The sequence below is a fragment of the Primulina eburnea genome, chromosome 11 (assembly GCF_022965805.1).
Source record: "Primulina eburnea isolate SZY01 chromosome 11, ASM2296580v1, whole genome shotgun sequence".
In the NCBI taxonomy this organism is placed as follows: Eukaryota; Viridiplantae; Streptophyta; class Magnoliopsida; order Lamiales; family Gesneriaceae; genus Primulina; species Primulina eburnea.
The window spans coordinates 34,680,565-34,706,115 of NC_133111.1; the positions used below are offsets into that span (position 1 = coordinate 34,680,565).

At 38.6% G+C, this 25,551-nt stretch overlaps 1 protein-coding gene and 1 long non-coding RNA gene across 3 annotated transcripts; one reads left to right on the plus strand and one right to left on the minus strand.

The window, feature by feature from the left end:
* Positions 1-4,217: 4,217 nt before the first annotated feature.
* Positions 4,218-24,571, minus strand: LOC140805249 (centromere protein C-like). 2 transcript variants are annotated; one of them, XM_073161500.1, is made up of 8 exons: positions 22,026-22,162; positions 21,249-21,311; positions 7,447-7,528; positions 7,259-7,372; positions 5,930-6,015; positions 5,502-5,589; positions 5,303-5,422; positions 4,218-4,480 (listed from the first exon to the last, which is right to left on the minus strand). In XM_073161500.1, exons 1-8 carry the CDS (start codon positions 22,029-22,031, stop codon positions 4,353-4,355), a joined length of 687 nt encoding a protein of 228 aa, XP_073017601.1. In that variant the 5' UTR covers positions 22,032-22,162; the 3' UTR covers positions 4,218-4,352. The 2 variants fall into 2 exon arrangements, with proteins under 2 accessions (XP_073017601.1, XP_073017600.1); XM_073161499.1 differs by lacking the exons at positions 4,218-4,480; positions 5,303-5,422; positions 5,502-5,589; positions 5,930-6,015; positions 7,259-7,372 and adding exons at positions 22,899-23,077; positions 23,198-23,300; positions 23,387-23,472; positions 23,571-23,782; positions 24,287-24,571 and having other exon boundaries at positions 7,461-7,528; positions 22,026-22,750.
* On the plus strand, positions 18,826-19,977 carry LOC140805250 (uncharacterized). The gene is made up of 3 exons (XR_012112298.1): positions 18,826-19,019; positions 19,156-19,225; positions 19,754-19,977. It is a non-coding gene; the product is annotated as an uncharacterized lncRNA (long non-coding RNA).
* Positions 24,572-25,551: the final 980 nt, after the last annotated feature.

Consider the following 25,551-nt stretch of genomic DNA (forward strand, 5'->3'; position numbering starts at 1 on the left):
AATCATTTTTAATCATATTAATAAACATTGAAAATATTTATTTTGTCTTGGTCGTCTCTGGTCTCCTTTCCCCAGCCTAATATCGAATATTCGAACAAAATTCTTCAATTTCATGAAATCATGCACTTTAAACATTTAAGCATGTAAAATATATCAATTAAGTATTTAAAATCAAATAAGTAAAATAAATATGTAATTTAAATTATTTGCATGCATACGGTTTAAATGGATTGGCTTTGGACATTACCTATCATCGTCCTCAAAGGTCTCTTCTATATTACATATACACCTTCTGCATTCAGATTTTTACCTGAAACCAAAATATTCAGTACATTCCTGCATTTTAGCCACTAAATAGATCTCAATGATAACGACAAAATATTTCACATTAAAAAATAATAAGTACACATGAAGATAGGATTTCATAATTCAAGAAGAACAAAATTACATAATCCAGATCAAAATCTCTATCATGCAACACTTTGACTATAGGAAACAAGATGTGGCTCACATATTCACTCACATACAATACTTTGACTAGCAAGAACCAAGAGATTGCTCACATGACTTACATAACATAACAATATACATAATGAGACCTCTTCATGCAGCACTTTGATCATAAAGAGACAAGAGTTGTCTCTCATACATCCACACATGCAGCACTTTGACGAGTAGAAATCAAAAATTGGCTCACATGATACACATATCAACTAGAACATCACCAAACACAATAGAATATTGAATTCTGATAGAAAAAGAACCAATAAAATATCAATAACAACAATATTTAAATTATTAAGTAATAAATCATTATTATTATTATTATTTAAAAGTTCATGTTACAGCTAACCAAATGCAATGCCAACGAAATTTATCATTCCTAATTTTAGCATTACCATAGGTTGAGGCAATCATAATGTAGTGTAGATATATATACATCTATATATTTACATATATGTCCCTAAATTTACTTGGTCAAAATTTTGGCGGGTAACATTTCCTCTCTTCTTAAAAACTTTCATTCTTGAAATTTAGTATGTATGTCACACATGCTCAAATAATGCATCTTGACAAATAAATGATTGTAATGCATGAATTTATAAATATAACGTTTTGGCATTAGCTACTTGTCTTACTCAAATAAATCTGCTCTGGATTTTCTCATCTTGTCATGTAGTTCCCAAGTCGTTTCTTAGGCACCATGTTTGAGCCAGTGAACTTTAAGCAGCAGAATATCTTTATTCCTCAATTTCTTCTCTTTTTGTCTAAAATCTTTAAAGTTTTTTCCTCGTATTGTAGAGCATCGTATAAATCTATTTCATTAACTTTTAACACGTAAATTTTATTTGGCTCGTACTTTCTGAGTAACGAAACATGAAATACATCGTGAATCATGGATAGTTGTGGCGGCAATTCCAATCGATACAGCAAACTTACAAAATTCTCAACGATAAGGAACAACATATCAGGATGATTGCTTCCCATGCATACCAAATCTCATAGTCCCTCGGAAAGGAGATATCTTCAAAAATACTTTTTATCTACCACTTAAAATTATAATGGCTTTCGGCTTCGATCGACAATAGCTGTTATCAATATTTTCTTTATTAATTGAAGTTTTCAATCATTTGCTGGATTTCGTCTGGCCATGTAAGACTTCGTTCGCCAACTTCATCGCAAAATAAATGGGAACTTTCTTATAATAAAGTGCCTCAAAAAGATTCATACCAATGTTGTCACGGTATGTATTATTATATGCAAACTCCACCAACAATAGTGCTTCTTGTCATCGCATGATAAAATCCATCACAATGATTCTTAACATATTCTCGAGTGTCTGGAGGTTTCTTTCATATTGCCCATTTGTTGGAGGATGATAAGTAGTGCTCATACACTGTTTTGTCCTAAAGCATCTTGAAAGCTTTCCAAAAATCTTGAAGTGAATCTTGGGTCCCTGTCTGACATTATTGAGATTGGAACACTGTGATACTTCAAATTATCTTTGATGTGTAATTGTGCCATCTGTCTGAATTTATAACACCTTTGGTATGAAATTAAAATGTACAAATTTCGTCAATCTATCTACAGTGCCCAAATTGCATAACAATTCTTAGGGGATTTTGGCAAGTTAGTTAAAAATCCACAGTGATACGATCACATTTCCATTATGTAATTTATAGAAACTTCAGTATTCCTCAATGTCTTTTATATTCAAATTTAATTTGTTGACATAATAAAAATTTCAATACATAATCTGCAATACCCTTCTTCATCTCCTTCGACCAAAACTTTTCCTTCATGTCTTTATGAATTTTTTTGCCACCTGGGTGACGCTAAAATGGATAAAATGAGCATCTCTCAAAATTTCTCGTCTCAAATCCTTATCACTTGGTATAACTCATCGATCATTTGGTCTCAATGAATCATCTTCTGCAATCTCGAATCTACACTTGTGGAATCATTTTATCTAGTGGATTTCAATTATGTTAATTTATTCTAACTTTATTTAAATACCAAGAGTGAATCCTCTAATCTCTACTACTTAATTTAAAATTTTGAACATATAAAAATCATCATTGAAGGTTAAAATAATAAAAAGATAAAAAAATACATCATAACGAACTTGTAATTATCTTAGTTTGAAGGGAATGTGAAAGGGAGTCATGATTGAACGTATTAAACACTATTTGTTTCTCATTCAACCTAACTATTAATTCTCCCCTTTGAACATCAATCAAAGATCTACTAGTCGCTAAAAATGGATGTCATAATATTAAAGATGAATCACTATTACCATCCATGTCAAGAACCACAAAATCCAAACGGAGTATGAATATATCTACTTTGAGTAAACATTTTCCGCTATTCTCTTATGATATTTAATTGATATATCATCAAACTTAAGGGATATCATGGTATGCCATTTGAGCAAAGACATCTGTAAACTGGATATTAATATGCAATTTCTTGAACTTTTCAAGAAACGTTATAAATTGAAAATCAAAGCTTAATTGCCTAAATCTTTAGGGAAAAAGAAAATTATAAATATCAACAAAAATATATAAATCATCTTCCTTACCTTTCTTACTTTCACTTCCGTTGCTTGGAGTCCAGTCGACATAGTTTGGTGGGTTTTGTGTAGATTCAACCTTCTCCTCTTGCTCCTCTATCTTTTATATTTTCACATGTTGTATCTTATATTTTCAAGTTGTACAAAGATAGCGTTGACACTGCTCCAGATGATTGAGGTGTGAACTGACTAGTTATCTTACCAATTTGTGATTCAAGAATTTTCAAGGTAGCACTCATGTTGGTCATATGTGTCTCAAGGTTGTCAAGTCTTATCTCTACCAAGTCGTGATACTACTTAACTGCAGTGATTGGAGCTAACTTCTTGCATTGTTCTGGTTTTGGAGAGAGAACGGAACAAGCGCCCCACTTTGATAATACATCATTTTTTTTATCATGTCTCACGTATCAAACGTACCCATGGATATGGATATGGATTGTTTTCTTTTTTAGTACAAAGTTTTAATATAAAATATGATATCCGTTGAGCAATTAGAATTTTTTTCATCTGAAATATGTATTTAGCTGTGAAATTCTGAATTCAATAAAGTGAGTAAACCAACTTTGAACAAGCATAATTTTGAAATAAAATAATAATAAAAGCTGGATTAATCGAAACTCATCATTGTTCCGACTTATTTCCTACGACGAACTTTTACAGAATCTCTTGCCCGATTATTACAAACCCGATTTCATTTTTTGAAGCTTGGTTTCACAGATCAAGTGGAGAAATGTTTGTTTCACAGATCGTCATTTTTGTTTAGTTTTCGAATGTGGTGCTGCTTTTTTTTCATTTTCATAACCTATAATATTGAAATCAGCAATATATTTATAAGGAAAATATCATATAAGTAATCAAACTACAAAAATTGGAAATTTCGAAAGCCAATGATATTAAAAAAACTGGTTTTAATTTCGAAGAAAAATGGAAATATGCGATTTGACAAGCAGTTTAAATCATCAAAACGGAGCTACAGTTTATTCAGTCCCGATAAATAAAATAAATAGATCAGATGCTTTTTACTCCCACGAAACTGAAACCATCCGAATCGAACTGATATACACCGGATGAGAACCACTTAAATTCAACATTCGCAATAAACTTGATCAAGAATTCAAGTTTATCAGTTTTCATACAAAAAAAGAGTACGCTAACAAACTGAAATTTCATAAATTTAGGTAACCGATTCTTTTTATTCATATTTTCATACAAAAAGTAAGACAGAAAATCCTGGGAAACAAGATGTGAAGCGTAGAACCAACTTAGATGGTAAGCAGATTCAATGTCGAGCAGCTAACTCAAGAAGATCCTCATATTCTGGAGAATTAGACAAGATAAGCGGCTTCACCTTCAAGTTTCCGTCGTTTTTTCCTGGAGAAATATACTTCACTCCTAATAACTTCTTGCCTATGACAGGAAAATAAGTCGCATCAGAAAATGTCACCTAAGAGGTCAGAACAACCCCATATTAGGATAACAAAGTTCAAAGATCATGTCAGTTGCAGACAATGGCTTTAAAAGAAGAAACTTACCATAAACATGGGCTCAAAGGATGCATTTGTATTCGCTATAGGTATCAAATAACATATTTATACAATTAAAGTGGGAAGATAATGAGAGGTTTCTTTGCTTCAGGCGACTTGCTACTAAAAATTTCGTGAAGCATTTTGGTTCTCTAACGAATACGAGATTCATACTCAAGTTCCTCGGTCCCTTGATGAAATAATCCCAGTCTAAATTAAATCAAAGTCAATGATAGAGATAGAAAAAAAAAAATAATATCCAAAAGGGAATTTTCACTATAACTATCTTTGCAAAAATTGATGGTTACAAGTAAAAATAAGAATGCATAGCAACTTGCTACAAACATGGGCTCAAAGGATGCATTTGTATTCACTATAGGTGTCAAAAAACATATTTATCCAATTAAAGTGGGAAGATAATGAGAGGTTTCTTTGCTTCAGACCATGTGCTACTAAAAATTTCGTGAAGCATTTTTGGACTCCAATGAATACTAGATTTTCTCAAGTTCCTCTGTCCCTTGATGAAATAAAAAGGCAAGATCCCAGTCTAAATTAAACCAAAGTCAATGGCAGAGATTGAAAAAAATATAATATCCAAAAGGGAATTTTCACTATAACTATCTTTGTGAAAATCGCTGGTTTACAAGTACAAATAAGGAGTAATTATTTGCATGCATAAGCATTTTAAAGCATATGTAGTACTCACTCCCATTCACCCGTCCATATAAGAATCTTTCTCCTTTCCAGAACTCCAGAGGTCTCATCTTAAATCTTTTGCTTCTTCGAACTCCATTTTCAAATGACGTACCAGATTCTGTAGCATCGCCTGCATCGGTATAAACATAATTAGAGGCAAAAGATAATGACCAGACAAGTATGCTTCCAATAGATGAAACCTTAAACACCTGCAAGACTTTTTCTCAGTGGATGCAACTTTCTAAGACATTCATCAGCAGTTTCTCTTTTCCGCCTCCGCAGCTTGGTTTGGTGTACCTAGAATTTTTATTTTTTTTTGAGGTCTTTAAAGTATCAACAGTTGGTACCACTTACCAGAAATAACAACTGTCATTATGCAATGATAATTGAAGTTCAAATAAAAAAATAGCTATAATAGAGTGTTACCATTGCCACTGTAACAAAATATATAACAGATTATAAAACAACTAAAACAAGAATAAAAAACAATAATGTTTACATGTTTTGAAGCTGCTAATTTGTAAATAATGTAGATGTACATATACAAATTAAATTCAGTACTACAAACAGGTGGTCTTTTGAATCAGTATGAAAGCACAAACCAGAAACAATCAGAAATATAACAAACATGGATGACCTCAAGCTGTTCTTCTGCATTGAGTTGTCCGTCACTAGCTGGAGCATGGGTAGCTTCATCTTCACATGCAGAAAGATTTGATTGATCTGCCAAAAAGGGAAATATAAAGCAAATAATATAACCTTGGTCCACCAAAAAATATAAAGTGAAAAGTTCTACATACAAAAACAAAGTACACAAAGAATACTTTCTGCCATTTCTTGCACGCAGCACTCAAAAAATACCCCCACCTTAAAGAATTTAGATAGACAGTTCAGTGTATGTTGCCATCATTTTTAGCAAGGCCCTTTATTTTATTTCATAACATCCAATAAGATGAGGAATTTGACATTAGGAAAGGAAACAGATAAAACTAACAATCTTGGCATAGGCTGCCTCAGTAGACACAACCGTATAGGAGGTCCAAGTAAAAATTAAGTAAGCAAAATGAAGAGGCTCCTTAAGCCTCAAAAGAGATCATGATGAAGTAGGAAAAAGAATTTGTTAATCGGGAGATAGAATACACTAAAGATGCTAATGTCTTAAACTCTTTTATGCCTGTTTCGATCTTTCTAATAATATGTGATGAACAGCTATAAATATATCACTTGCTACATGAATGTAACTTTGGATCTAAAACGAAGTTCAAAACATATATACGGAAAACAGCCATAGATCACCGGCACGAATGGATGAATAAAATGGACAACTATTAACATTGGAGTGGGCAAGAGTCGGACTCAGATTTACAAATTTTTCAAAGCCCCTGTTCTCCACGGAATTCCAAAAAGCATATAGTGTTAGATTGGTTATACAACATTTGGTGCCATCTAGTTCTGTAATTTATGGGATAATTTAGTAAAATAGATTCAACGATGGGTTATGTCCACTTTAACTCTTTAACAATAGTAGATTCCACTTAAACCATCAAATTATTTTTTCTTTTTTGATAGGAAACATGACTTAAACCACCAAATTATTGATTGCATTGTTCGCCCCTCCTACCATGCACACTACCTACTTCTTCTTATATTGTTAACTATATTATTCATCACCACAAATCATTAATTATAATACTTATTCGATAATCGATATTCAACAAAATATAAACATAAATATTCAAGCATCTCTACTACTATATTATATTTCTTAATAGAAAAGATCATTTATTTTTTTTGCAAAGTTAACAAACAGTCAATATTTACATTCGTTTAAGTTTAAATTAAACGGATTTTGACAAAATTTTATTTAAACGAATGCATGTGATCATGCAACTGAACTAAGGCCATGATTCAAAACAAGACATATTGTGTGGATAAGTAGGCATCTGAAAAAGCATTTGATACTCACCATCTTTCAAATGTCCAGATACACTTTTTTCACCTTTCCCATACTCCAAGGATCTCACCTTAATTCTTTTTTTTCTCTGTGCTTCAGTTCCAAGTGGTGTACCAGACTCTGCATCTACATATACATCATAAGAAGCAAACAATAACAAGCATACAAGTATGTTTTCTAATATCTGAATGTATAAACACCTGCCAGACTTTTTCTCGGTTCCTTTCTAATAAGTTCATCATCAGCTTCTCTTTTTCTCCTTAGAAACTTCTTTTGACGTACCTGTAATTTTAATAGCACGAATAAAAAGATGTTTAATCAGTCAAGAGTTTATGAGCAAATAAAATCCTGAAACTATAGCATGATACATTGTCACGAGCCTAGCTTCAATTGAGGAAGACTTAGGTCCATTGGGCCCAGATACAACAAAAGGCCCAAGTAAAATAAACAATGAGAAACCCAAAATAGTAAATGTGTATACAAGAAGGAACAAAGGGGGAACACGTGTTGTGAGAGAGGGGGGGAGGGATTTACATAGCAGTTAGAAGAGAGGAGAGAGGCATTCAGTTATATTCTTGTTGAGTGAATACTAGCAGTGGCTAGGGAGAGAACTTGTACCGAGTTCATGAACTCTGCATTTCCATTTCTTCATTCAATATAATTTTCTATTGTTCTATTATTTCTGGAAATGTTGTGCGTGATTCTCTGGATAAAACATTGGTCCGACCTGCCGGATACGAGGGACGAACTAAGACGATGGCCAGCACCAGAAGTGATGCCAAATTGGAAACCATGGAACGATCTGTCAATGCGTTGCAGGAGAGCATGGTACAAGTGCACGGACGGTTAGAGAAGCTCGATCAAACTCTCGGCAGCCTCAGTGAGCTGGGAATGTTGATGGAGCAGTTGATAAAAAAACAAGGAGGGGACGCTACGCACGGTCCGTTTGGCACACCAAAGAAGGAGGAGAGTGCAGGTGCCTTAGAAAGAGAAGGACGTGAAGTGATCACCGAAGAAATGAGGATAGCCTTGAGGAGGATTGAATTACCTACGTTTGAAGGAGAAGATCCGATGGGTTGGCTAGGGAAAGTAGAGCAATATTTCGATGTGCATGACACCCCGATTGAATGTAGGCTCAAATTGGCTTACATTTGTATGCAGGGAGCCACAGTTCATTGGTTCCGCTGGATGAAGATGAGAATCCCCAACATGAGCTGGGATCGGTTTGCTGAAGAATTAATCAAGAGGTACGGAGGGTATGAGGCTAATCCATTTGAGCTGATGGCTTCATTGAAATAGGGACAACAACCGATCGATGGCCTATATTGAGCGCTTTGAGGTGTTGGTTGCCCAGATTGGAGACGTTCAGGAAGACCAATGTCTGGGTTACTTTATGAGTGGGCTGCGGGAAGAAATTCGGAGGAGAATGATTGTTCACAATCCAAGGACGGTGGATCGTGCGATGCTTCTGGCAAGAGGGTTGGAAGTTGAGTTGTTTGGGAGGGTGATGGATCGTGGTAGAAGCCGATTTGGGCTTGGCCAGGGTTTGGAACAGAAAGGGCCCTTTAATGTGAATTGGACTACCCCGGCCCAATCCACTGAAAAGGACTTCCCTACTGGTAATCCGCAATCGCGTGTTGTCGCGAGAACGACGGGTCCAAAAGAAGGGTATCAGCACAGGCCTTTCGCTCCGACAAATTATGGAGGGGGGTCGCGATCAACATCAAGTGGGAACGGTGGGGGTACCATAAAATCCCCGGCACCGAGAAATCGTGAAGGCAGAATTATATCGCACCAAGAATATTTGCACAGGAGAGAGAAGGGGTTGTGCTTCAAGTGTGGGGAGCCATATCACCCATTACACAAGTGTGCGGACAAGAGCTTGAGAGTGACTGTTCTCGCTGAGGAGGATGGGGGAGAAGGAGAGGAAGAGCAGGAGGCAGCGGGAAGGGAGAGTTGCGGTATGGAGGGAGAGGTAGAAGCATGGCCGAGCGTTCCAATCACTGAGTACAATACTCTGGAACTACCATTGTATTCGGTGAGCGGAATTAATCAGCCACAAACATTAAAAATGAAAGCAAAGATATCGGCAAGGGGAGTGGTAGTGATGGTTAACAGTGGTGCGAGCCACAACTTCATCTCGAGACAGTTGATCACCGATTTGGGAATTATGGCGGATGAGGAAGTGAGGTTTTGTGTATGTCTGGGAGATGGGGGCCGAGTTGCGTGTCAGGGATTGTGTAAGGGAGTGGAAGTAGACTTGGGGCTCTGCAAGATTCTAATTGAGGGATATGTATTTGAATTGGGTGAACTTGACCTCATTCTGGGAGTTGACTGGCTTCGAACGTTAGGAGATGTCATGCTGAATTGGGCCAATATGGAAATGCGCTTTACGTGGCAGGGGCAGCTGGTGGTGTTGAAAGGAGACCCGACACTCTGTAGAGCCGTGGTGTCCTTTAAATCGATTGCTAAGTTGAGAGGGGTTGAATTCAGTGGGGCGGTGCTATTGAAGTGGAAAGACAATGAACTGCACCAGCTGAATACCGAGCAAGAGGGAACCCATGGGGGAATTGGCACCATCCTCTCTGAATATGGAGAGGTGTTCCAAGAACCCACAGAATTACCTCCCCGCCGACTACAAGATCATGTCATTAACATCAAGGAGAGGTGCGGCCCTGTGTCAGTGCGGCCCTATCGATACGCCCATCACCAGAAAGATGAGATAGAACGAATGGTGCGGGAGATGCTCAAATCGGGTGTCATACAACCTAGTGGCAGCCCGTATTCTAGCCCTGTGATTTTGGTCAAGAAGAAAGACGGCAGTTGGCGGTTCTGTGTGGACTATAGGGCTTTGAACGAGATCACCATATCTGATAAATACCCTATCCCAGTAGTTGAGGAGTTGTTTGATGAGTTGCACGGTGCGAAGTACTTCTCGAAGTTAGATCTCAGATCGGGTATCATCAGATTCGGGTAAGGCCGGAGGACATCCCTAAGACAGCGTTTCGAACTCACGACGGGCATTTTGAATTTGTGGTAATGCCCTTTGGGTTAAAGAACGCCCCGGCCACCTTCCAAGCCACGATGAATGAGGTATTTCGACTCTATCTCAGGAAATTTGTTCTGGTTTTTTTTGATGATATATTGATTTACAGCAAGGAGTGGGAAGAACACTTGAGGCAGGTTCAGACCGTGCTCGAGGTATTGCTGCGCAACCATCTGGTTTTAAATAAAAAGAAGTGCCAATTCGGGTTGAAGCAAGTAGGATACTTGGGACACATTATCTCTGGCCATGGAGTAATGGTGGACCCCGAAAAAATAGACAGTGTTGCTCACTGGCCGAGACCCAAGAATACCCGAGGCTTGAGGGGATTTCTGGGATTGACCGGATATTACAGAAGATTCATTAGGGATTATGGGAAGATTGCTAAGCCACTCACTGATCAGTTGAAGAAGGATAATTTTTCCTGGAATGCCACGGCAGAAAGGGCTTTTGTCAAGCTTCAGGAGGCGCTTAGCACAGCACCTGTCCTGAACATGCCCGATTTTAGCATGGAATTTACAGTAGAATGTGATGCATCAGGGACGGGGCTAGGGGCGGTGTTGGCTCAAGCAGGCAAACCCATTGCCTACTACAGCAAAGCCCTGGCAGGTAAGGCCTTAACCAAGTCCACCTATGAACGAGAATTAATGGCCTTGGTCTCCGCAGTACAACATTGGCGCCATTATCTTCTGGGGCGCAAATTCACAGTGATCACGGATCATAAGCCTCTAAGAGGCCTCTTGCAGCAGCGCATTACCACACCTGACCAACAATATTGGTTGGCCAAGCTACTTGGTTATGAGTTTGAAATTAAACATAAAGCGGGGATAGATAATGGGGCAGCTGATGCTCTATCACGAAGGGAGGACAGAGGTGATTTGATGGCCATAACAAGGGCAGAATGGATTGAGATAGATGAGCTGAATAAAGCAGTTGGGGAGGATCAAGCGTTGAGAAAGGTCATTGAAAACATTCAAGCGGGGGATGAGGACAGCAATCATTACACATTAGTCAACGGGTGTCTGTTGCACAAAGACAGGTTAGTGGTTCCGCAGTTCTCGAAATGGGTTCCCATGTTGCTAAGTGAGTTCCATAACACCCCAATGGGTGGTCATGCTGGGGCGTTGCGCACGTATAAAAGAGTGGCCAACAATTTCTATTGGAAGGGAATGAAGAACGATATAAGTGAGTTTGTGGCGAAGTGTACAACCTGTCAACAACAGAAATACGAGGCCACCAAACCTACGGGATTACTACAGCCTGCTGGCTCTACCAGAAGTAATTTGGGAAGACTTGGCAATGGATTTTATTACAGGGCTTCCAAAGTCACAAGGGTATGATGTGATACTAGTGGTCATTGATAGGCTGTCCAAGTATGGGCATTTTTTGCTTTTGAAACATCCCTACAAAGCAAGTACAGTGGCGGAGGTGTTTGTCAAACAGATTGTGAAGTTACGCGGGGTTCCTAAGACGATTGTGAGTGACAGGGACGCTGTGTTTATGAGTCTTTTTTGGTCAGAACTTTTCAGACTCCAGGGGACTGTACTGAAAATGAGCAGCGCGTATCACCCAGAGACTGATGGGCAGATGGAAGCGTTGAATAAGTGCGTTGAAACCTACTTACGATGCTTCTGTTCAGAGCAACCAAAAGGGTGGGCTCAGTGGCTGCATTGGGCTGAGTACTGGTACAATACTTCCTATCAAACGTCTGCAAGGATGACTCCGTTTGAAGTGGTATACTGGCCACAAACCACCAAGTATTGTGAGGTTTATTCCGGGGGAAACACAGGGTAGCCGCAGTAGCACAAGCTTTGGGAGATCGAGATGAGCTTTAAAGGCAGCTCAGGTATAACCTTGAAAGAGCCCAGCAACACATGACAAAGTATGCTAACAAGAAAAGAAGAGAAGTGCACTTTCAGGAAGGGGACATGGTATATTTGAAGTTGCGTCCTGCATAGGCAGAATTCAGTTTGCTCCCGAGTTGTACAGAAGCTATCCAACAGATTCTATGGGCCGTTAATGTGAGGCCCAATAACTTTGGCCCAGCCCATTTCCATTTAAATAAATTACCCAAACCCATTTGAGAAATCAGAAATAAGATCGCTCAATCCAGAAGCTCTTCCCCCAGCCTTGCTCGTCGCCTTCTTGCTGTTTTCTGCCGTCTTCGCGTAGCGTCTCTAGCAGCCGGAATTTTAGTGCAGCACCTAGCCATCTTCTTCCTCAGGTATATTAGCTTCCTTCTTGCCTTGTATCGGAAGTTATCGAGTTCGATCGGCCCTGTTTTCCAGCAACTGTGCGTGAGCTTCGTTTCGGTTTTAGCAAGGTTTCCGGCGTGAACAGTGTTTCCGACGACTTTTCTGGCGAGCCATTTTCGCAAGATCATCGCTGTGTGTTTAAGCTTCGTTTATTGAGGTATTAAGCTTGAAATTTCAGAATTTGTATGGGTTTAATAGGCTGCCCGGATTTCGAATGTTAACCGAGCCGGTTTAATTTGTTTTAGTCGTTTGGTATGCATTGTATTGAAGTGTATAGCGAATTTATATTGTAGGTTTGGTTGTTGGACGAGTCTCATTCGATAGCCTTTAAGATTTACCGGGGTATTGTAAGTTGTAATTGAGGTACGCTCAAACCTATATCATTATGACGCTTTTATTGGCGTGTAAGAATATTCGGTGAATGTTGTTTGTTATTATGTGCATTGAATGTTTATTTTGATGCATTTATGCATTAATTATGTTGGCATAACATATTGAGCCTTGACTCCTTTGACGGCTATTTATGTTGATTCTGTTGAGATTTTGAGTCATCAGAGGGACGAGTGGGTTAGGATTAGCCACATTCCCAGATGACAGCTAGGGACGAGCGACTTAGCTACTCGCATTCCCGATGCTACGTGCATGGACGAGCGGCGATTTGATGCTGCATTCCTGGCACGGGTGGCCACTGTTACTGTTGATGATGTTATTCGTTTGGACTCCTTTTGGTATCCATTGTTCCGTTGTTACCATTCATGCATCTCATAGCATTGCATTTACTTGATATTATTACACGTCTTTTATTTACGTCGTGATTTTACTGGTTTGTCGTACTGGGGTCCGACCCCTGTTTTCTTTTGATGTTGTGGTTGTTTTTGATGCCATAGCAGGTCATTCCAGGGGTTTTGACGCGTCTGGTGGAGCGTCAGCGAGTGGTACCCAGTAGTCAGTCGGTTGTGTCAGAGTTCCCAGATATTTATATATATATTATTCTGGTTTGGTACATTTGCCAGGGAGATGCCCTGCGTAGCTGTATGGTGTTGTTTTTATGTTGTATTGGATTTTATTTGTGGTAATTAAATATTAATTAAGTGCACGGGCCCTGACAGTTTAGTATCAGAGCGTAACTGGGATACGCTCGAATTAGAGTCTAGGACACTCGAGTTTAGACACAAATAAAATGATTTTGCAAGTGCTTGATTATTTGCTCTTGCTTGCTTTTATGTTTTGAATTAATTGTATCAGCATGACTAGAGTGTATTTGTTTAAGTTTATGCTTTTATACTCAACCGATTATTTGTTTCTGCCTGTGGATTAAATACATGTGTCTTGTAGATGGCACCTGGTCGGAAGAGTAGAAAAGGAAAGGAAGTTGTTCAGGAGTCTGAAGCTCCTAACGTTAGAGGACTGAACGAGACTGACTGGGGAAGACGAGGTCGTCGTCCTCGGGGTGAAGCACGAAATGTTAATGTTGACCGTGAAGTGGATCAGTTGACGAGAGGAATGGGTGAAATGGAACTTGTGATATCTCGATTTCAGATTATGCGTCCTCCTCGATTCTTTGGGAATGAAGATGGTGAGAAAGCTATAGCGTGGTTAAAAAGTATGAAGCGCTTGTTTAATATGTTGGAGTACACCCCTGATTTGCAGCTTAAGTTGGCCATTTGTCAATTAAAGGACCGAGCTCAGTTGTGGTGGGAAACTACTGAGGAAGCTTTGAAGGAATCGGGTGAAAGAGTTACTTGGGATGTGTTTTGCGCTCAGTTTGCTCGAGAGCATTCACCGCCTTCATACTATTCGGCCAAGGAAGCTGAGTTCAATAGATTGACTCAAGGTAATATGACTGTTGTGGAGTATGCCTCTCAATTCTCAGCGCTTCTTGCCTATGTTCCTCATGTTGCTAGTAGTGATCGGAACAAGCTATCGCATTTTATGCAAGGATTGAATCGAACCATTTGCACTTTGGTAGTAGCTGGAGCGCCTGTTAATTACGCCGATGCTGTTGAGAAAGCCAAGAATGTGGAGGCAAGTCTACTTTTGGCAGAACCACAGTCAGTTCATCCAGGTTTTCCTCAGAGTTTCGGAGGCAATGTGCCGATGCCAGTGGGGGCACCACTATACCCATCTTTACTGCCGTATCAGCCTTCGCAGCCTTATCAGCAACCAAAGCAGCACAATTTTAAGGCCAAAGGAAAACAATTCAAGAAACAAACTCGTAGCAGTTCTTCTAGTTCTGGCAGTCAGCGTGGAAGTTCAGTTGGGTCACCAGTTGGAGTATTTTGTGATCGTTGTGATGGTAAGCATTTCAGTACTCAGTGTACGGGAGTTTAGGGATCTTGTAATATTTGTGGGCAAGTTGGACAATATGCTAGAGTATGTCCGAATGCAGCAAGACAACAATTTCAGCAACCTCAGTTTGGTCAAGGTTTTAGAGGACAAGCAACTAGGCCTTTTGTTCCGACTCAGTCTTTTCAGCAATCTAGCTATCCTCGGCCTAGAGGTCCGATTCAGCAACGTTTCCCAGGGCCACAGCAGGCTCGATTTCATGCTCTAACCCAGGATCAAGTTCAAGACGCACCGGGCGGAGTTATCGCAGGTATCTGCCTTATTTTTAATCATCCTGCTCGCATACTTATAGACACAGGAGCATCTCATTCTTTTGTATCTGTTGTATTTGTTGATGAGCATGAGATTGCTACTACTCCGTTGATAGATACTGTGTCAGTTTCTACTCCTGCCGGTGTATGTTTGATGTCCCATGAGATAATTCTAAATTGTGTGATTAGATTCGATGACAATATTATGATTACCAATCTCATCAAGCTAGATATGTCTGACTTTGACTGTATTCTGGGAATGGATACTTTGTCTAATTATCGAGCTACCGTTGATTGTTTCCATGGAGTTATCAGATTCAGACCGTATTATGGCAGTAAATGGAATTTTTACGGTAGTGATTCGCAATCACGTATTCCATTAGTGTCAGCAATGGAAATGTTCAGACTTTTGTCAACAGGGCATGAAGGATTCATGATCTATGCAGTCGACGCGACTCAGGGAAAAAGATTGGAAGTTTCAGATATTCCTGTTGTCAAGGAATTCCCTGATGTATTTCCCGATGAAATTCCTGGATTTCCACCCCAGAGGGAAATTGATTTTAGCATTGAGTTGGTGTTCGGGACAAATCCTATTTCGAGAGCACCATACCGTTTGGCTCCAGCGGAATTGAAAGAACTCAAAGAGCAATTACAGGACTTACTGGAAAAAGGCTATATTAGACCAAGTATGTCTCCTTGGGGAGCTCCGGTATTGTTTGTAAAGAAGAAAGACGGAACGATGAGAATGTGCATTGATTACAGGCAGTTGAACAAAGCTACTGTGAAGAATAAATATCCTCTGCCGCGTATCGATGACTTGTTTGATCAGTTGCAAGGTACGTCAGTTTATTCAAAGATTGATCTTCGTTCTGGCTACCATCAGCTCCGAGTTCGAGAGGAAGATGTGCCGATGACAGCATTTCGAACGCGTTATGGGCATTATGAATTTCTAGTTATGCCTTTTGGATTGACCAATGCTCCTGCAGTTTTTATGGATTTGATGAATCGTGTTTTTCGGGAATTTATAGACAGATTTGTTATTGTCTTCATAGATGACATTCTGATTTATTCGAAAACGAGGAAGGAGCATCGAGAACATTTAAGGTTGGTCCTCCAGACACTCAGAGCAGCGCAATTGTATGCAAAATTTTCTAAATGTGAATTCTGGCTGGACAGAGTTGTATTTTTGGGTCATGTTATATCAGCTCAAGGAGTATCAGTAGATCCTAGTAAAGTGGAAGCTGTTATCAATTGGCCAACACCGACGAATATTTCCGATATTCGCAGCTTCTTGGGATTGGCAGGATATTACAGCCGTTTCATTGAAGGATTTTCTATTATAGCAAGGCCTATGACTCAATTAACGCAAAAAGATCGACGTTTTGTGTGGACTGATGAATGTGAGTCGAGTTTTCAGACTTTGAAGGAAAAGTTGACATCAGCTCCAGTGCTAGCTTTACCATCAGGCTCAGGTGGATATGTTGTTTGTTCAGATGCATCTCTAAATGGACTTGGTTGTGTTTTAATGCAAAATGGGCGAGTGATTGCATATGCTTCTCGTCAGTTGAAGCCGCATGAGACACGATATCCAGTGCATGACTTAGAGTTGGCTGCCATTGTGTTTGCATTGAAGTTATGGCGTCATTATCTGTACGGTGAGCAGTTTGTGATTTATTCGGATCACAAGAGTCTTAAATATCTTTTCTCACAGCCTGACTTGAACATGAGACAGCGTCGATGGATGGAGTTACTTAAAGACTTTGACTGTGAGATTCAGTATCAACCAGGTCGAATGAATCTTGTTGCAGATGCTCTCAGCAGGAAAGTTCAGAATGCTATGCTGACATCTTTGACTATCTCTAAAGTTCACGAGCACTTGGGAACTTCAGGATGGACTTATCAGATCAGTGGAGACTACTTTATAGTGTCATCTATTCAAGTCGAGCCACAGATTTTATCCAGAATCAAAGCAGCACAGAAGACCGATCCGCATATTCATAGATTGAAAGAACTGTCTCGAACAGGTCAGACAGAAAAGTTTAGTGTTGCTTCAGATGATAGTCAGCGCTTTAATGGTAGACTTGTGGTTCCTAATTTGATAGATCTGAAAGAAGCCATACTAAGGGAAGCACATTGTAGTCGACACAGTATTCACCCAGGAATTCGAAAAATGTATCATACCTTGAGAGCTCATTATTGGTGGGAAGGTATGAAGAAAGATATTTCTCATTTTGTGGCTAAATGTTTAACGTATCAATCTCAAAATTGATTATTGGCTCCAATCAAGTTCTAAACAACTTGCCTCTTGAATGGTTGACCCTCTACAAGCTTTCCTTTCTCTTGGACTCATTTGCCTCGTTCTAATCGTGGTTGTGATGCGATTTGGGTGATTGTTGATAGATTGTCTAAATCAGCTCATTTTATTCCGTATGATCGTACTTGTACTTATATGAAAATGGCGAAATTGTACATTGATCATATAGTGAGATTGCATGGTGTGCCAGTAACCATAGTATCTGATCGTGATCTAAGATTTGCTTCGAAGTTTTGGGGAAGTTTGCAATCAGCTTTGGGTTCAAAGTTGGCTATGAGCACTGCCTATCACCCGCAGACAGATGGTCAGTCAGAAGGACCATCCAGACTCTATAGGATATGTTACGAGCAGTAGTGATGGATTTCAAAGGTGGTTGGCAAGAATCATTGTCTTTGGTTGAATTCTCTTACAATAATAGTTTCCAAGCAACGATCGGTATGGCACCATTTGAAGCTTTGTATGGAAGAAAGTGCAGATCACCGATATGTTGGGAAGATGTAGGAGAAAGACAGATGTCAAAACCAGAATTTATTCAAGAAATGAAAGATAAAGTTGAAATGATTAGAAAAAGAATGAAAGCAGCCCAGGATCGTCAAGCCAGTTATGCTAATAAAAGGCGTAGACCTTTAGAGTTCCAAGTGGGCGATTATGTTTTCTTGAAAGTGTCACCTTTCCGAGGTACCATGAGATTTGGACATAAAGGGAAGTTAGCTCCGCGTTTTATTGGTCCGTATACGATCGGTAATGGCATATTGGCTTATCGTTTGGATTTGCCGCAGGGTTTGTCTTTGATACATAATGTGTTCCATGTATCTATGTTGCGGAAGTATGAGCCAGATCCGTCTCATATCTTGAATGTCGAGGATGTGGAGTTAGATAATTCTCTTAGCTATGTTGAACATCCTGTGCAAATTGTGGACCGCAAGGAAAGACAGCTCAGGAGCAAGACGATTCCACTAGTTTTGGTACAGTAGGAGTAGACATGGAAGAGAAGAATCTACATGGGAATTAGAAGCAAAGATGCGACAAGAATGGCCTCATTTGTTTGAGAATGCAATGAATTACGCGATGTATTCTAAATTTCCTATGTATTATCAGATGTAATGTTGTGGATATCAGTGTTGTGTTTGTTAGATTTCGAGGACGAAATCTTTTATTTAGTGGGGGAGAATGTGAGGCCCAATAACTTTGGCCCAGCCCATTTCCATTTAAATAAATTACCCAAACCCATTTGAGAAATCAGAAATAAGATCGCTCAATCCAGAAGCTCTTCCCCCAGCCTTGCTCCTCGCCTTCTTGCTGTTTTCTGCCGTCTACGCGTAGCGTCTCTAGCAGCCGGAATTTTAGTGCAGCACCTAGCCATCTTCTTCCTCAGGTATATTAGCTTCCTTCTTGCCTTGTATCGGAAGTTATCGAGTTCGATCGGCCCTGTTTTTCCAGCAACTGTGCGTGAGCTTCGTTTCGGTTTTAGCAAGGTTTCCGGCGTGAACAGTGTTTCCGACGACTTTTCTGGCGAGCCATTTTCGCAAGATCATCGTTGTGTGTTTAAGCTTCGTTTATTGAGGTATTAAGCTTGAAATTTCAGAATTTGTATGGGTTTAATAGGCTGCCCGGATTTCGAATGTTAACCGAGCCGGTTTAATTTGTTTTAGTCGTTTGGTATGCATTGTATTGAAGTGTATAGCGAATTTATAATGTAGGTTTGGTTGTTGGACGAGTTTCATTCGATAGCCTTTAAGATTTACCGGGGTATTGTAAGTTGTAATTGAGGTACGCTCAAACCTATATCATTATGACGCTTTTATTGGCGTGTAAGAATATTCGGTGAATGTTGTTTGCTATTATGTGCATTGAATGTTTATTTTGATGCATTCATGCATTAATTATGTTGGCATAACATATTGAGTCCTTGACTCCTTTGATGGCTATTTATGTTGATTCTGTTGAGATTTTGAGTCATCAGAGGGACGAGTGGGTTAGGATTAGCCACATTCCCAGATGACAGCTAGGGACGAGCGACTTAGCTACTCGCATTCCCGATGCTACGTGCATGGACGAGCGGCGATTTGATGCTGCATTCCTGGCACGGGTGGCCACTGTTACTGTTGATGATGCTATTCGTTTGGACTCCTTTTGGTATCCATTGTTCCGTTGTTACCATTCATGCATCTCATAGCATTGCATTTACTTGATATTATTACATGTCTTTTATTTACGTCGTGATTTTACTGGTTTGTCGTACTGGGGTCCGACCCCTGTTTTCTTTTGATGTTGTGGTTGTTTTTGATGCCATAGCAGGTCATTCCAGGGGTTTTGACGCGTCTGGTGGAGCGTCAGCGAGTGGTACCCAGTAGTCAGTCGGTTGTGTCAGAGTTCCCAGATATTTATATATATATTATTCTAGTTTGGTACATTTGCCAGGGAGATGCCCTGTGTAGCTGTATGGTGTTGTTTTTATGTTGTATTGGATTTTATTTGTGGTAATTAAATATTAATTAAGTGCACGGGCCCTGACATTTAAGGTCAAGAAGAAAGTGGGGTCAGTGGCTTACCGCTTGCAGCTGCCAGAAGGATCAAGGGTGCATCCTATTTTTCATGTGTCATGCTTGAAAAGAGCAGTCGGCAGCTCTGATATTGAGGTCAAACTACCGGAGGAGATAGACATTGATCTCCACTCTACCTTTGAGCCTGACAGACTTCTAGCAGGAAGAACTAAAGTGATAGCCGGACAACCCTGTAAACAGATTCTCGTGGGATGGAAAGGAAGATCTGCAGATGAAGCGACATGGGAAAACTTTGAAGATTTCCAGACGCAATTTCCTGATTTTCGCCTTGAGGACAAGGCGAATTTTGAGAAAGCCGGTATTGTCACGAGCCCAGCTTCAATTGAGGAAGACTTAGGTCCATTGGGCCCAGATACAACAAAAGGCCCAAGTAAAATAAACAATGAGAAACCCAAAATAGTAAATGTGTATACAAGAAGGAACAAAGGGGGAACACGTGTTGTGAGAGAGGGGGGGAGGGATTTACATAGCAGTTAGAAGAGAAGAGAGAGGCATTCAGTTATATTCTTGTTGAGTGAATACTAGCAGTGGCTAGGGAGAGAACTTGTACCGAGTTCATGAACTCTGCATTTCCATTTCTTCATTCAATATAATATTTTTCTATTGTTCTATTATTTCTGGAATTGTTGTGCGTGATTCTCTGGATATAACATACGTCCAATATGAAAAAGGAAAGAATGTGAACTCTATCACAAATTCGCTTAGCTAAAAACAACAAAGTGGATGTCATTTAGACTTCAAAGTGGATATGGAACAAAATAGATATAGAACTTTTAGTTCAGATATCAACCTTCAGTAATCAATGCTTAAAAAAACTTGGTATTACATTGTTGTAGAATTAAGAAAACGTATAAGAATTTCCTTCAAAGAAGATAATATTTCTAAATAGGGAACTTTTTCAATTATAGATATTTATTTTATAAAGACTTTATTAATATTAATACTAATGATTTCTTGTCAGTTGAATATTGGTATTTGAAAAGTAGGAAATAGGATAATCGCCAGCAGATACAGTTCATATGATCAATAAAGAATATAATTCCACCTTTGATCCACACATATAACAGCATCAATGCAGTATATAGTATTCAACCGAGAGAAAGTTGGAACAGACAATAGAACCAAAAAAAGACTTGAAGAAATAGAAATATTTGTAATAACAATTCAGTTGAATCTATCAAAAAGCACAAGCAAGTAATAAGAATAAAATAATAAACCAAGTGGATGACCTTGGGCAGTTGTTCTATATCAAAGAAGTGTCTCCATGGCTGAAGCATCTTTACCTTCATTTTCTAGTACAGAAAGAAAAAAAAAAGATAAAAAAAGCTAAAAATAACATTTTCCCAGAAAGGTCAATAGTTCTATAAATATATATTATCTCTACTCATAACTATAAAAAGAGTACTTTCCTCCATTTAAGGCTTGCAGCCAACAGATATTACGCCAAATGAAACCGTTTCGTAAACAACTTTGTATATATTTCATTATTATCAACTAGCCCCTTCATTCTAATTTTAAAACCTGCAAGTAAATGCAGAATGTTCGACAAGAAAAAAGGGAAAAGAAAGCAAAAATGGATACGCCAAACTAGGTTTTCTCAATAAATACATGCCTAGAGAAGGTTATTTTAATCTTCAATGTCGTCATTGCTTCATTATGTTCTAGAAAGGCTTTTTCGCCACTGTGGTTAAATTTATGGAAATGTTCGGTAAAATTAATTCAACAAAAATATCTTCAATATACACAAAAACTAGAAAATAAGCACCAAGAAAGTCCACAAAAATAGAACGGTTGAGCGTTAAAACACTTATGCGTTGAGTTTTGAAAGTATACACTGATTCCAAGCAGTTCGTTTCAAGACTGATCTTATTAAGAATAATTTGTATATGCCTACTTCAAGTGACCCAACATCATGTACTATGCACATTGACATTTCCACTTGGCTAACTTGTATCGACAAAGAGATAATGAAATAGGGAAAAATATAATGCTGAAGGAATTCTTACTGTCATTCAATTGCTCTACATTAATGGTTTCCTCAACGTTGTTGTACTCTAGTGCTTCAACTGGTCCACTACACTACCAGCCTTTTCACTTTCCATGCTTGAATTCTTGTCTTTGAACTGGTGTGGAAGATTATCAGAGCAACCTAGCACTTTCTGTGGATCTATATTAGAATCTGTGGGTTCTGTAACCTCAACCCCTACATGTAACTCCAACTCACTGGATATCCTTGAAGCAGTAGTCGCACCGACCTGCTCATCTAGAATGTCCGTAGGCTCGACATGATGTGCTGTTTGGCTAGCAGAAAGATCCAGATTTAGAGGAGAAAATGCATCTCTCAGGGGATTAGATTGTAATATTCTCTTCTTCAGGAAAGAGAGAGATGCCCAGGAACTTCTCGGAGGAGTAGGTAAAGCTACTTGATTGACTAGATCTGTTGCTGTATGCTCATGATTTATTGATTGTTTCCCACGGATATTTTTCAGCACGTTGTCTACGACGAAAGAAGTCTTTTGAGGCTTCTGCACACTTTCTCTGACAGAAAATTTATTAATCCTTTGAAAATCATGAAGTTCAGGTATAGAAAGGCTGTCTAGATCCAGAGGTTTAATATTCAATCGCTCCTGCAAGAGATTCAAGGCCCCACCCCCGTCTAAATCTCTAAGATCACATGACAACAAATCATCCAACAAACTGTTCGCTTCAGTCTCTTTCTTCCTCATTGATGCTGTTAACCAAATTAAGCATGCAATAATATGTGAATAAAAAGAATGCACTATACACATAATCACTAAATGATGCAAGATTTCAGAGGCATCTGAAACACAATCATGTTCTTTCACATTAAGAAAGAGTTTACAATAAAATCTTCTCACCAACTGATTCAATTTCATCTGAATCAATATTTAGATTAGAATTGAGGGTGATTAACTTTTCTGCTGGTTCGTCTCTAGGTACACTTGGCACATGCTGCTCAACTACTTCTTGGGAGGACATTAACATATCATTTTCAAAAGACACTGATGGGTAGCGGTGCCTGTAGTGATATGACTTCCTGTCACGGAATCATTTGCCAGTCATGCAGTTGTAAACTTTGAAGTCAAAAGTTTCCTTAAGATATTCAATCAATGATAAAAACATCTCAATCAAGATGAGTAACAAAATCTACGCATACCCCAAGATTCCTTGTCGACGAAGGCGTGGCTTTGTTGATGGTTTGAACTCGTTTACATTGTCCATACTGTTACCCAACTGTTTTTGTATTTCTTTTTTCGCCTCTGAAATGATTTATAATGATATCATGATTTCCAAACAAATGCACGGCACATGGGAATTATTAGAGAAATAGCATTTAAAAAATTACTTTCGAGCCTCTCGTATGCATCAAAAAATTCATCTGGGTCTTGGAGCTTATCAATGTCCAAAGATGGTTCCAGGCTTACAGGCTGACTGTTAATGTAGAAAAATTACCATTTAGTCAATCACATATGAATCAAATGAGTCTCTTAGAACTTATGTTATTAAAACTCATAAACTGTAGTCTTTACCTGAGACTTGTCTTCAAAGTAAACGGTGCTCGTTTTCGAGCAAGGCTGAGACCTTGCCTTCTATCTCGAGGCATGTCCTTACCCATTTTAGAAACAGCATCACTTACGTTTACGTTTTTAGCAAAGCTCGCCAGATTGGAGTCCAAAATCGCTGTTCTGCTGTCCACAATTCTCTTCGCCTCAATCATGAGCTTTTCCGGACTCCTTAAGCCCTAATATACATATAGAGCAAGGCACCGATATTTATTCCCTATTTGCGAATAAAACACTCAAAAAAAATCATGAGCTAACTAAACCAACTTCAAGCAAGGTGGAAGTCACAAAATTTACGGCAAATTCAAAGTAGTCATGTTTTCATCCTTTCTGCACATTTCTCCTCCAAGCCACAGTCGTTCGCACCACAATAGTTAGTAATACGATGGAACTGAACCCAGAGGGAAGGAAATATCAAAATGCAAGTAAACGGATTCTGCATATCTCATCTTATCAATACAAATTGTAAATGCAAAGTAGTTTACACAGAAAAATAGTCAAACAATTAATCTTCGTATGCTAATATCAGCATTCAAAAGCATAAAATTCGCACACCGAACAAAAAAATTAAGCAAGCCTTTTAGCTGACGACTTCAAATAATCGAATAATATAAACATTTTCTCTCCCAATTCAACTAGTCAATAGAATGCATAAACTAAACAATGCAAAACATTAACAGTACCCGAGATTTCATAAAATCGTTGATAGAATCTAAGTCCTCGGAGTCGATAGGCCCTGAATCGCCTAGTGATGCCCTAATCGCTCGGGGGAAGACCAAAGGTCCGTAAAGTTCACTCAGAGGGTCTACCAAATCGGAGGTCAGCGGCCCGCCGGCCATTAACGCTGGGTGGTGGTGTTAGGGACGTTGCAATTTTTTTTGTTTTTTCTGTATATCGGTTCACGTGAGCGGGAAGGAGGAGATGACACTGGCAGAGTCGCGCTTTAGAAAGGGAAAGTCAAATCACGCTTTCCCTCACATGGATGACGAATCCGAAAATTTGGCTTGATTTATTTGGTAATTTAATTTTTTGAATAAATAGAGCCACTGAGTTTAAAAAAATTGATGATTAAAATGTAAAAACTTATCTAAATTTGAAAACTTGTAAAAATTAAGAGTGCCAATTCGGATGGGTTGAGTGAGTTGGGTCGGGTTGAGCAATAATATTATTCAAAAATTGCTCAACCCGAACCCGAGCCAATCCGAATATGAACTCGAATCAACTCGTATAACCTTATTTTGAAATTTTTATAATTTTTTTAAAGAAAATTAAATAACATTCAAAAAAAATAATACTAATATTTTAATTTAAACACATAATAATAAAATCTCCCTCATATATATGATTTAAATTTGAAAATTTAAATTTGAAAATCTAATTGTAGAAAAAATATATATTTACTAAATTAAATAAACAATTATTTAAAAAATAAAAATTGTTCAAAATAAATATAAAATTATGAAAATGTATGATGTAAATATGCAATAAATATTTTTTCAAACATATTAAAATTTTCGGGTCAACCAAACCCAACTCAGCCCGATCATTTTTTTCAGGTCAGCTATCGGGTCCAACCCGATCTGGCCCGAACCCGAAAACCCCAAACCCGAACCTGATGTTTTTCGGGTTGAACCATGTCGTGTCGGTGGATCGTGTCTGATTTTGACTAGGGATGACAATAGGTAGGGTATGGGTCGGATTTGATATATCCATCCCCATACCCATTTATTAAATTCATCCCCATATCCATCGGGTATTGAATTTCATCAATATTCCCATACCCATCGGATTGTCGGATACTCATATCCTACCCAAATACCCTATTATCATATGCAATTGAATTTTTTCAAATTTAAATTGTTTCAATGAAGTTATGAATATTTAAAAAATTATTTAAATGAACAATAAGAAAAATTATTATTGATAAAAATTTGCAAAGTAAACTTTA

Coding starts and splice junctions, on each gene's coding strand:
- LOC140805249 (XM_073161499.1), bottom strand. CDS start 24,442: ATGGCCGGCGGGCCGCTGACCTCCGATTTGGTAGACCCTCTGAGTGAA. Junction 23,783..24,286: donor ACGATTTTATGAAATCTCGG/GTACTGTTAATG, acceptor TATGTATATTAG/GGCTTAAGGAGTCCGGAAAA. Junction 23,301..23,386: donor TGCATACGAGAGGCTCGAAA/GTAATTTTTTAA, acceptor AAATCATTTCAG/AGGCGAAAAAAGAAATACAA.